At 41.0% G+C, this 11,789-nt stretch overlaps 2 protein-coding genes across 3 annotated transcripts; one reads left to right on the plus strand and one right to left on the minus strand.

Moving 5' to 3' along the window:
* Positions 1-415: 415 nt before the first annotated feature.
* chrnd (cholinergic receptor, nicotinic, delta (muscle)) lies at positions 416-7,485 on the minus strand. Of its 2 annotated transcripts, XM_076995749.1 has the most exons (13): positions 7,330-7,485; positions 6,565-6,710; positions 6,433-6,477; positions 5,727-5,836; positions 5,495-5,650; positions 5,257-5,375; positions 4,965-5,165; positions 3,676-3,787; positions 3,452-3,566; positions 2,823-3,033; positions 2,431-2,549; positions 2,078-2,296; positions 416-1,790 (listed from the first exon to the last, which is right to left on the minus strand). In XM_076995749.1, exons 1-12 carry the CDS (start codon positions 7,385-7,387, stop codon positions 2,114-2,116), a joined length of 1,575 nt encoding a protein of 524 aa, XP_076851864.1. In that variant the 5' UTR covers positions 7,388-7,485; the 3' UTR covers positions 416-1,790; positions 2,078-2,113. The 2 variants fall into 2 exon arrangements, with proteins under 2 accessions (XP_076851864.1, XP_076851863.1); XM_076995748.1 differs by having other exon boundaries at positions 416-2,296.
* Positions 7,486-8,406: 921 nt separating this feature from the next.
* Positions 8,407-10,552, plus strand: camk2n2b (calcium/calmodulin dependent protein kinase II inhibitor 2b). The gene is made up of 2 exons (XM_076995750.1): positions 8,407-8,832; positions 9,108-10,552. The coding sequence occupies exons 1-2, from the start codon at positions 8,664-8,666 to the stop codon at positions 9,176-9,178; spliced, it is 240 nt and encodes a 79-aa protein (XP_076851865.1). The 5' UTR covers positions 8,407-8,663; the 3' UTR covers positions 9,179-10,552.
* The last annotated feature ends 1,237 nt before the right edge of the window (positions 10,553-11,789 follow it).

Below are 11,789 nucleotides of genomic sequence, written 5' to 3' on the forward strand. Positions count from 1 at the left end.
GTCTGTAAGACACTGTCAACAGCAGACTGAGCTTGTCTCACAACTATAGCTTCTCGTCCAGCAGGCATTATGCTGTGGTCTCTCTCTCCTCCACCCTGGTTCCCTGTCATTTATACTCCTCCAGATTAATCAAAGAATCCACATAAAACATCTCTCATGCAGAGTAGAGGCACATAGGACAACGCCCTTCATTTCAGTATATCTATTACACTCATTTAAATTAAAATGACTGGATTTACATTAACTAAATGCTTATGTGATGCAGGTCATTAACTGTAATCCAGTAAATGACACTGGCACAACATCAAAAGTCCAAACTTAAACTGACTCCATACTGCATCCTAGTGGTTGTAAGATGTAACAGCCCAAGAAGGAGGTCAAAGGAAAACAGTATTAAAAATCAAACCATGTACTATACGTTTAAATTATATATTGAATTAGCTTCAACCTTAAAAGAGAGTTACATTGACTAGAGTAATAGAAAGCACACACCTAACTAATACATTCTTTACATGCTGAAATTAGAGACAGCACAAGGGAAATACATAAAAAGATTCAACATTTTGGGTACTGGTCTTTGTGAAAACAAAATCCTTATAGTGCCACTGTTACCTTTTAACATAAAACCAGCCACACATAGTCTCATGCAAGACAGTCATGGCACGTAGAAAAGCATTTCACCTAAAGTATAATACTGATGGTGTTAAATGCAGATTCAATCAGGAAGAATTTCTCCTGCTGATCCACTGGGAAACCAGAACAGATGAGAATATCACAATGCCAAACGGAGTATTAATCACATATTAGACATAAATCTATTTGTATTAGACAGATTTTCAGCTTCTCCAAAAGAAAGAAAAAAAAAACCCAAAAACAATGAGAATAAATAAATAAAGCTTGCGAATCTCTAGCATTTTGCAAAATCCACATGGCTCGTTTTTCAGTGAATGTATCTGACAGTATAAGCGAAACCTGTCGTGGCTCCATCTGAGCGAACAGCTGCTCTGTTGCTCCTAAACAGCTCCGTGTTGTTTGTGACATGGAGGCTTAGGAACCTTCAGGCCTTACATTCGCTCTGTAGGACGGTATTAAAATAGCTGATCTGTATACACACTATTTAGCACATAGATGAAGATTTGCTTGATCTCGGTTTGTAATGACTAACAGGTTGCAAGTGACACCCACTGTTACCACTACTGTTTTCTTTTCAAATGTGAGCACATTATTGACATACTGACGATGAAAATTATGAAACAACATGGCTTACATTTTCTATTGGAGTTGGCAGACTACGCTATAGGCATTAGTATGTTTTGGGGAACATAAAGTTCAAGTTATATGGGGCTGATTCGCTGTGGGTGTTGGGTGTCATTCTATGCTCTGGTGCTTTGAAACATTGATCTGCTGTGGGTCTTTACACAGTAAGACTCATCTGCTTTCTACAGTGCATCTAAGCTCTGTTTCCACAGGACGGGTCTGACACGTTCAGGAGAGGTAGCAGGTTCTCCATGCCAAAAGAAGAAGAGCAGTGAGCATTTTAGCCTCACATCTTGGAATTACGTCGGCACTGAAGCGATCCTGGCAGGGTGAAGATCTTTGTGCATCTGGGCTTCACGAACAACAACTGGTTCAAAGGTTCTGGTGAAACAGTCCTCTGACATCAGAGAGAGTTCATTCTTTCATATTTTTTTCTTTTTTTTTTTACTGTGGAAAAAGGTTCCTTGGCCAATCTTTTCTCAACTATATAGTGGATGATGTCCTTGGTTGCAAAGCGTTTGATTGATGACCCCCTGAGGTTGTAGACATTTGGTGGGGTATCAGATATTATTGCAGATTTTTTACTAATATGAAAAAACTGACAGGACTACAGTGTTTCACAGCTATACCAGAAAGGCTAAATGTTATATCTATATATAGATATATATAGTCCCTAGGAGATTTAGTCAGTGTAAATCAATGTACATCATATACTTAACCACTTTCAATGTATATATGTTTAGACCCACTCATGCAAAATCTGGTAAATCACAGATAAAAGCATAATTTAAGAAAACCTTGTTGTGTTCTGGCATCTTGCCTTCGTGAGTGGCCCTGGTGGTGCTAAGCAATGTGATCATATGTATCGTCTGTCTTCCAGCCTGTATGTGAATGGGTCTCCCTCAAAAGGCAGTGGAGGAGGGTGGTTGTAGTTTCCCATCATGAAGATGCCAATGGTTCCTATTGTCATGATGGGAGTGACGACATAGAAACAGAGACGGTCCACCGTCCGGGCAATCCCACTCCAGTTGTCCTTTTCCTGTAGAAACATGTCAACACAGGCACAAATTACGCTATTCTGTTGAACAGCCATAACATGACGGCACCAGTGAAGTGAAACCTCATTGGAAGGCTGGTGCCATTGCCAAATTTCATGCCTCTTGGACTCCCCACCTCATTATAGTCGTTCTTGTCGTGCATGTGCTTGATGATGTAGTTGGCTCCTTCGACGGCAGGCTTCATCTCATCATACAACTGTTTGGTCTCTTCTGACTCACCGCTTGGCTTATAAGCTGCAAAGAGCTCATTTTTATAACAATGGCGAACAAGTCCCAATACCACTAAAGCATGCCAACGCCCCAATGCAGTGGTTCTTCAACCAATCGTCAGGACTAGCACACAGTTCATGCTTTTATTCTCTCCCAGCTTCTCACACACCTTTATCAGGTTTACAAAGTCTGCTGAACCCTGCGTTACCTGCCCAAGGTCTGTTAGGAGTCTGAATCGAACCAAAAAACCTGTTCTAGCTGGGGAACCTTCCAAGAACTGGGCCCGAAAGTGCTTACCTGCTGCGGGCGTGGGGCGAGTGGCCAGTCCGTGCCTTTCTGACTGCTTCTCGAACATGAGCTCACTCCGTGACTTCAAGCTGTAGTACTCCTCTGCCTTGGCAATGTAGCCCACTGAGCTGGAACGGCGGGGCAGTGCCCCCTCCCAGCTGGGCTCGCTCTCCCCCGATTTGGGCATACGCATCAGACGGGGCAGCGTCACCAGGAAGATCTGGAGAAACAGGGCGCTGAGGTGTTGGCATTTACATATGGTTAGATCCAGAAGTGTCAATTCCAGGTTCAGAAAGTAAAAGTCCTCACCAGGATTTTGCTCAAGCTTGCTAGACTTTCTAATTAGTGCAATCCAGGTAAAATTAGTGGAATCAACACAATCCAGGAAGCCTGAGCAAAATCCTGGTGAGGACTTTTACTTTCTGAACCAGGAATTGACACCTCTGGTTAGATCCACTTCCTATGTACTATATTCTCACAAGGCTTAGAAAATGCCAAAGGTTATTCACACAGGATATCTGAAGGAGATACTAGTGCTTAATGAGAACTGAAGGTGTACAAAAGCATTTAAATTAACAAATAATCAGTAGAAGAGCGTTTTAGAGAAACCTTCCCAGAACCCTGGTGAGTCCACTAACCTGCTTGGTCCACTGGGTCATGACATGGGTGCTCGGGGTACGGAAATGGAAGTTCAGCATCGCCACACAATTCAGCACCACCACCGTGACGAGAACCATGATGAACATAAGGTACCTGCAAGAGTTGCATCCAGTCTGTATAACCTCTTTGATTTCTTCTTGTTTTTAACTTATGGCGATGTTTTTTTGGCACATGATCCCAGAACAGTTTTTGTTTCACTCACTTGACTATTAGGGGAACCGCCATGGAGGTCTCAGGTAACCGTTGTGATATCAGCAGCAGGAAGACAGACTGGGCCAGGAGCACAGAGATGGACAAGGTCATCTTCTCACCACCTGGATGGGGTCAGAGAAGATACGTGTCAGGGTAACCACCATGACCCATCACACAATAGACATTTAATTAGAACTTTTTGTTAAATACGCTTCATTCCCATTTACTCGATTTTTCAGTTCCACATTATTTTAAAATGGCGATCGTGGCGAACGTAATTTGTTGAGCGGATTGCAGATTGGCTACCATGAATGTCAATCAAAATACAACCTCAGTGCAGATGGGCAATTCATCTACTACTTTTTAATGTCACGCGATCTACGCACATTCCTTCGCGATCGACCGACACTTCCTTCGCGATCCGAGGGGTAATGAGCACCCCTGCCTTAAGGGACAGGCAAAGGAACAGTGGCTGTGTGTGGATCAGACTGTGACACCCTGAGGTGGTTTAAGACAAAAGCCTTAAAAAGACCCAGATTGGTGTTGTAGGATTACCATGACCTGTGAATGAATTTATATGACAAAGTTGTCCAGACCTATTGGTTAAAGATCAGTATGTCTTCACATTTTCACTCCAACTAAACAGTTGGGACATGAAGAAAACATATACACATATATTTTAACATATACATTCAGAGGTATGACATACATCACCACCTGTAATTGAATGATCTATGTTAGCATTTTTTTAAATCATCTGACACAGTATAGTGTTTGAGAGAGAACCTTGTAAAATCACAGTAGCTACAATATAGCACAAATAGTCATTCTCCTGTGATGAGGCAAATTAAGTTGGCCATAAATTCAATGTGTAGTTATGATCAGATCAGACTGGATCATATCAGGTTGGAATAATTATGAAGTATTTGGGGCTGCCGACAAATCTAAACTTCTTTCAAACATCAGATGTTCCATTCACTTCTTACCATAAATAGATTTCAAATATCGGAAGACCAACATAGATCACAATACATTTTTATGTAGATACCAAAAATTGCACAATTACACCAAAATAGCCGAAGAAACCCAAACAAGGCTCGACATGCTCATGTGCCCTTTTGACTGAGATACCCTTCATATGCCCCATGGGGGTGTGCACCCTTAGTCACCAATATAAAAAGCACGAATGGCACGTGCTCTTCGTGCCCAACCCTAAGATTGCATCAGCCTTCGCTTGTGCTCTTGAATATGATCACCAGGACTAATCACGAGTGTCTGAAGAGAACTGTGGGTACTCACTGTCGGCAGGCAGGAAGTAGACCAGCGAGGCCATAAAGGAAATGAGCACACAGGGGATGATGATGTTGACGATGTAGAAGAGCGGCTTGCGCTTGATGATGAGGTAGAAGGTGATGTCCTGGTGTTTGTTGCTGTCCATGGGGATGCTCTTGTACGTGTTCCTGCGGGCAGGCATGTGCACGATCTCCCACTCCCCGTTTTCTGAAGAGACAGAAGAGGTGTTCTCCACCGCTGTGTTGTACCAAACATGGGGGGAACGCGAGCGCTGTCTGGCATTTCTGTCATTCCTTACCTGTGAATCCCTCAGGGTCAATAATGATCCATTCCACCTTGTAATACTTTTTGCTGTCTGTTGCCTCTTCATCTTCTCTTAAAAGTATCGTGATTTCCTTTGCATTATAAGTTAAGGAGCTGAGGAGGTGGGAAAAAAATATGCACCAGCTGACATTTCACTGCATGAAATCAATCAATCAATATGCATGAAATCAATATTTGTTGTAAATGTTGTGTGTGCTGTGTGAGCAGTGCACCTGAATTTCAGAGAACAGTTCTGCCAGTCAAAGGGGAAGTAGTAAACGTTGATGGAACAGGAGCTACGGAAGATGGCCGGAGGAAGCCAGTAGACGTATCCAGAGTCGTAGAGGAGCACGTTGCAATAGTAGGCCACCTCAAACTGTGCGTCGTTGCTAAAACAGCAAATATTTGAATGATGAGGCAGAGTAACATAAAGCCAGAGAGAATGCAATGAAAGAAATGACCCACTTGTTCTCCAGAACGATCTCTGGGAGCCACACCATACTGGAAGGGAGACGCAGCACCGTAATGTCGTCAAACTCTGATGCGTTCCATGAAAGTCTGTAGTCAGTCCAGCCCTGTTACAGAGGCAACATATATATCATTTATATATACCTATACCTATATATACCTATATAATCTAAACAGCCTTGATCGACTTCTGTTTCTCTGGAAACTTTGTGAACTTTGTGTGTGTGTGTGTGTGTGTGTGTGTGTGCACAGACGTAATTTTGGGGGGGACATGTCCCCCCCACTTTTTCAAAAGCCGGTTTTGGTCCCCCCCAGTTTTTACGGTTAAAACCAAATATTTAAATAGGGATGAATCCATGTCCCCCCCACTTTTGAAATCAAAATTACGTCCATGTGTGTGTCTGTGTGTGCGTGTGTGTGTCTGTGTGTGCGTGTGTGTGTGTGTGTTAGCCTTCTACATTCTCTCTATTTCATGTTTAAGTCCCTAATATTTGTGCGATTTATCATATTCCTTCTTTTGGTTGTGTCTATTACTGTTGCATCCCACAGTTTGCTTTTTCCCATGTCGTAATTTTAGCAGAACATCGCTCTGCCCACAATGTGTCCCACGCTATGTACTCCAAATAAAATGAAAGGATTAGCCTAGAAGCCCAGTGTTCATTTCTTTTTCTTTTTTACTTTGGAGAATTAAAAGAATCCTTACATGTTCCATCCATACATTTGTCAACAGAGTTTCCTCAACTTCATCCTGTCAGAGAAACACATGAAAATAAATAATAACTAAGAGAAAGCCATCTTAGGCCAAATAATTTGGGACACGAGCCCCTGCACTCACGAGGGAGATAAGGTTCGACAGCGTTAGCGCCAGGTAGATGGTGACGGACTCATCCTTGTTCTGGACGGGCCGAAGCTCTTTGTTGTATCGGCGCTCCTTAAACAGGTGGTGTATGAGACGCTCCTCCTCGTTTCTACATGTACATCCTGTAGGCAAGATGGAGGTACATACACACTCACAATCGAGGCATTGTGCGGAACTTGTGGCCTGTCGACTTGTAATTGTAATTAATGGCTTGGTTTTTTAAATCATTGTAATTCGTGGTCTAGTGAATTGTTGTAATTTATCGAAAGATACAAAGCTATTAATTAACCACATACAGTCTGAGTGGCTCTTTCCTCACATAACTGCACTCGGTCTGTACAGCTATACTGGCTAGACGGTTTGTGAAACACGTTTGAACTAAATGTAAACATATTTGTTTGTTCTTGTTTACTTGTATTTGTTGTATTACTTGTGTTTTATATCTGCAAGTTCCATTTTTTGGTTACTACGTGATAACAAAAACGGGTTCATGTCACAGAAATAAATACTTAGATAAATATATAGAAACATAGATTGAAAAAATCTATGTTACATACATACAGACATTAGATACATACAGAGCATAAGCTAGGGTTATGAGTTCATATTTGAAATGGGCTGGCAATACAAGCTTAGATTGTAGAAATATTTCCAAAAGAGAAGAGGTACAAAAGTTTGAATAGGTTAGTAGGTTAGTAATAACATGACTGAGTTAGAACATGTTTGATTAGTCTGGCGTACCTGAAAGAAAGAGGAAGACCAAACCCGTCACCACCGGACCGAGAACAAGGTTCACCATTTCAGTGTAGTTTTGTGCTTTCCCTGCTCTGTTATTACCCGGATTGTGTCGAACTCTCGGACTGACCGGGACAGGTGGCGAACCAAACCCATGGTAAAAAATAGCCACGCGATCTCCAACTTCCGCCGCCAAGATACAGACTGAGAAGGGGGTTCAGATTGTCTAAAAAATAAGGGGTATAGATAACGAAGGCACGAGAACTAGCTTACTAGTGGTTTACTAGTAAATAAACAAAAACGTTTAAATATATCTGTATAATAATTATGATTTATGTCTTTCGTAATATCTCCTGTTTATTTAAAATAATCTCCTGTTAAGTTAAGATTAATTATAGCACAATCACTTCATATCACCTATAAAGTGTTTGTAACTCATCATACTGTCTCCACAAAACAAACAAATAAAACCTTAAAAATGCGGGCAATGGGGAATATTGAGAAAGGGTCCAACTATTTCCCAGGTATGCTATGAACATGATAAGCAACATTAATTATAAGCAATATAATGCTACCTACATGTTAATGGGCATTCCAACCAGCTCAATAAATCCATAAGACTTCGTTTCGACATTTTCGGTTCGTACTGGTTCTTTCCTTTTAGAACCAGCAGATGGAGCTAAAGTATTGGCAAGTTTTTGTTCTGCAAACCCACTCAGAAAGTTTCTGTCCCCATACTTATATTTATGTCCATAGTTAGAATTTTATACACGTTTCTTTTTAATCTATCTGAAATAATAACTGATTTAGTGTAAAATTATACAAATTATTTAAAATGTAGTTTATTTTTGTTTAATAAATATAGTTTATTCTAGTTTAATTTGGCAAGCAGGTTTTCAAACATCAGTAACGTTTTTTTGTAGTGTACAAACACTTGAAAAGCTCTTATTTTGCTTCTGTGGACTTTAGCTCTCCTGTGTAAACCTAATCCACTCAGGCTCAAATTCCTCTCAGCCCCGCCCCTTCGAACCCGGATGGATGACTTCACTTGTCCGCCCGGGTTTCCTTTATGGTCTCGGGATCTCCCTGCATTTCCACCAGAGCTCTGCAGGCACGCGGGCGGGCGCAATTTCTCGAGGTTACAATAACAGTCCGTTCTGCCAGGACTTACGATACTGTCGAGTCTCTAACGAAACAACAGTCTCTACCTGGGAGTTTACACCATACAACTGTGGTAAAGAAGCGAAAGTCGTCGCGGGATCGTTCCAAGAGCTTTTTTTGTTGAACATTTATTAGTTTCGTAGCTTTAGTTCCGCACTCAAGTATTTGTCGTAATCGCGATGTCCGAAGTGTTGCCATACAGCGAGGGGAAAATGAACGGCTACGGAGCAGACAATGAAGTCGGCCAGATTTCATTCAGTTGTCGGTTGCAAGACACAAATTCATTCTTTGGATCGTCGCAATCAAAAAGGCCCCCGAAACTCGGGCAGATTGGCAGGGCGAAGCACGGTAAGGGAATCAACGAACGTTAATCGGTTCTTCAAAAGTACAAATTGTATGAATATTTCTACAATGTCAATATCCTGCAAAAGCCATGTAACTTCCAGACAGTCATAGCTCCGAAACGGATTAATAGTTTTCTTTAGAGCTTTTTGACCTTTCCAAGTGAACATGACCCCCACCCCTGTTGAGTAGTTGAATTTATTTCCTTTAACTTAATTGCATAACATTTACTAGTGGGGAAACTCGTGGTTTAATTGAGAATATATTTGTTCTTTTCGCAGTGGTTATTGAAGACGACCGAATAGACGAAGTCCTCAAAGGGATGACGGACAAGTCGTCCTCGAGCGTTTAAGCGTGAACGATGCCTTGTGAATCTTTTCTTTTAATCATCGGTTTGAAGCACTTGTCGACTGTGCATGTGAGCAGTGATGAGTAACGACGATGATGCGGAGTGTCGAAGCGGGGAAGAGGCTGAAAGGAGACTCAGGGAGCAGGAACCGAGGGCACTGGGTTTAAGGAAGCTGTCTTTGAAGCTGCTGGTAATTTTCCAAGCGAAACCAATTCAAAACTTCCGGTGTGCAGAAAGTTACCCACTTTCTATCTGTGCAGGCCGTCTTGATTCAGACCGGTTGACCAGACCGGGTCTGGCATTTCATCATGGTTTCTGTCAGCTAAAGACCAATCTTGCCGGTTTCTGTAGCTAAGCCGTACAGCACACAGCCGATTCTCCCTTTGCACGCGCTCGTCGCGCGCCGAAAAGAAGGGGAGCTGTCCGTTTCAGCACCCGAGGCTACGCCGTTTCTGCTCGCGCTGTTTTATATCTGCAGGCATTATGTCCGGGCAAAAAACGCCACGTTCATCTCTCGCATGGAAAATGCCTGGTTTGTATAAACAAGAGAAGAAAACATGTCAGTGCGTTTCCTTGCGCATCCATTTCATCCACGATTCCAGACTGGCAAAATATACATTATCCCCAAACGAGACAGAGCAGCAGGTTGCAATCAGATAACGCGTTTTACAGCCAACGCCAGCAAGGTTGGTCAGAAGAAACGTGGAGTAATAATAATAATCACGATGAACAGGACAAGGTGGAGGATATATTGTTATTTATTTTGGTTAACTTAAAAAAAACGAGTATCTTACGTTTGGCGTCGTGTATATACTAAGTAACATCTCTTGGTCTCGTTGCATGAACTTTTCGCTCTTGGTGCCAATGCGGAGTTTTCCATTCTCTTAAAACCCTGGCACGCTTCTTTTTACCGAAGTTCATATTTGTATTTTTATATCTGGACATTTGTTACTTAAAACGATATGTTAGAATAACGTTAAACGATTCGTACACAGACAAGGTATGTGTCCGATCAGAGGCATACGAAGACAAAGTGAATGTTTTTCTAGGGTTCTGCACACATCAGCATATTACCCTGATATTGCGTTGTATGACACTACTCAGTTACACACTCCCTGCTGCCGACGGGCTCGTTAAAAAAACCTTCGTTAACAGTGTTATTTTTGACGTTTTTGGAAAAGGGTTCTATTTATTTAGTATTATTCTTTTGAAAAAGTCTATATATGGTTTATTGTGCATGAAACCTTAATGTTTTCCAAATGAATAAATATTATATGGCGCAAAAAAATCCATTCACAAGAATGATCCATTGTGTACTATAATGCCATTTCACTGTACTTGGTGAATTAATAAATGGGGCGGAAGCTGTCAAGTGTACTGACGTTTGTTTGTTTATTTGTTTTGACCCCAAGAGAGTCTGCGTCAGTCTTTAAGTCACAACAAAAGAATATAAAACAGGGTGACACATGAAGCCGAAGAAGTTATTCTATAACACAGGTACAGTGGGGAAGATGGAGAAAAATAACTAATAATAAAAAATGGATTATAAGTCAGAATGCATAACACAGTAGATGAATACACTTGATATCTGTATAAATTACTGACATGCAGACAAAGGGAAAAGTCAGAGACCCCAGAGGTCAAAGCAAACCGATTAAAACCCATCACTAACACATCAACCACTGGCACTAAAGCATACACAGCTACTGTTCATCTCATCTATTCACAAGGTACAGTACATCATTACATGGAGTAAAAACAGATCACAAGTTGTGAAGAAGAGGAAGAGTATGACTATGGCATAAACACATTAAGGATAAATATAAATATAACACCACCAGAAACACCACTTTAGGTGACTAGGTGACAACACCTTGACACGTTAACAGGATTACCCAAACTAAAGATTCTACAATAATGCATGCATAGATTTTCTGTTCAGTGATAATATCAGTATTATCTAATATGTGCAATAAAGGATAACATAATGAGGAATATTTACTTAGCATGAGGAGTTTTTGCTAAGGTAAGTTTTGATACCACAATTGTTTCATAGAAACTATTATAGTAACAATTCATATTTTAATGCAATTAGTCTCAAATTGTGTAACTTTCATCATCCCCTTTGAGGGACCCTATGTTTAGTGTTCTGGGAAATATTGATTATTCTTTGCTGTAAGGGGTTTTCAGCTAACATTTTACTGCTGTGTGTTTGTTTTGTTTATTTCCACAAATGAGGTGCTATTTTGGACATGTAGTCATGTCTCATGTCCTTCACAGTTGTGGCTGTGGACCATAGTGGGTGAAGGCCTGTGCCACATTAATGACCCGACCTGCCATTACAGGTGTTACATGGAACCTGGCTCTCCTTAAATCTTGTACACTGACATATATTCGTGATTAGACCACTGCATGAAAATCAACACAGCATGGAGATTGTTTTCCAAAAATTAAGATAGGTGCACATAAAGATATCAATTTTTCATGTTTAACCAATCAAAGCAAAAAGGGGAATATAGACGACTTCAGACCTGTTTTTATGAATTAATGACAATAACAGGATAATATGTCTACTAACAATTATTACACTTAACCTGAGAGCCTATGAATCAGC

The sequence above is a fragment of the Brachyhypopomus gauderio genome, unplaced genomic scaffold (assembly GCF_052324685.1).
Source record: "Brachyhypopomus gauderio isolate BG-103 unplaced genomic scaffold, BGAUD_0.2 sc241, whole genome shotgun sequence".
NCBI classification, from domain to species: Eukaryota; Metazoa; Chordata; class Actinopteri; order Gymnotiformes; family Hypopomidae; genus Brachyhypopomus; species Brachyhypopomus gauderio.

Coding starts and splice junctions, on each gene's coding strand:
- chrnd (XM_076995749.1), bottom strand. CDS start 7,387: ATGGTGAACCTTGTTCTCGGTCCGGTGGTGACGGGTTTGGTCTTCCTC. Junction 6,478..6,564: donor TGTCGAACCTTATCTCCCTC/GTGAGTGCAGGG, acceptor TTTCTCTGACAG/GATGAAGTTGAGGAAACTCT. Junction 5,376..5,494: donor AACTGTTCTCTGAAATTCAG/GTGCACTGCTCA, acceptor CCACCTCCTCAG/CTCCTTAACTTATAATGCAA.
- camk2n2b (XM_076995750.1), top strand. CDS start 8,664: ATGTCCGAAGTGTTGCCATACAGCGAGGGGAAAATGAACGGCTACGGA. Junction 8,833..9,107: donor GATTGGCAGGGCGAAGCACG/GTAAGGGAATCA, acceptor TTCTTTTCGCAG/TGGTTATTGAAGACGACCGA.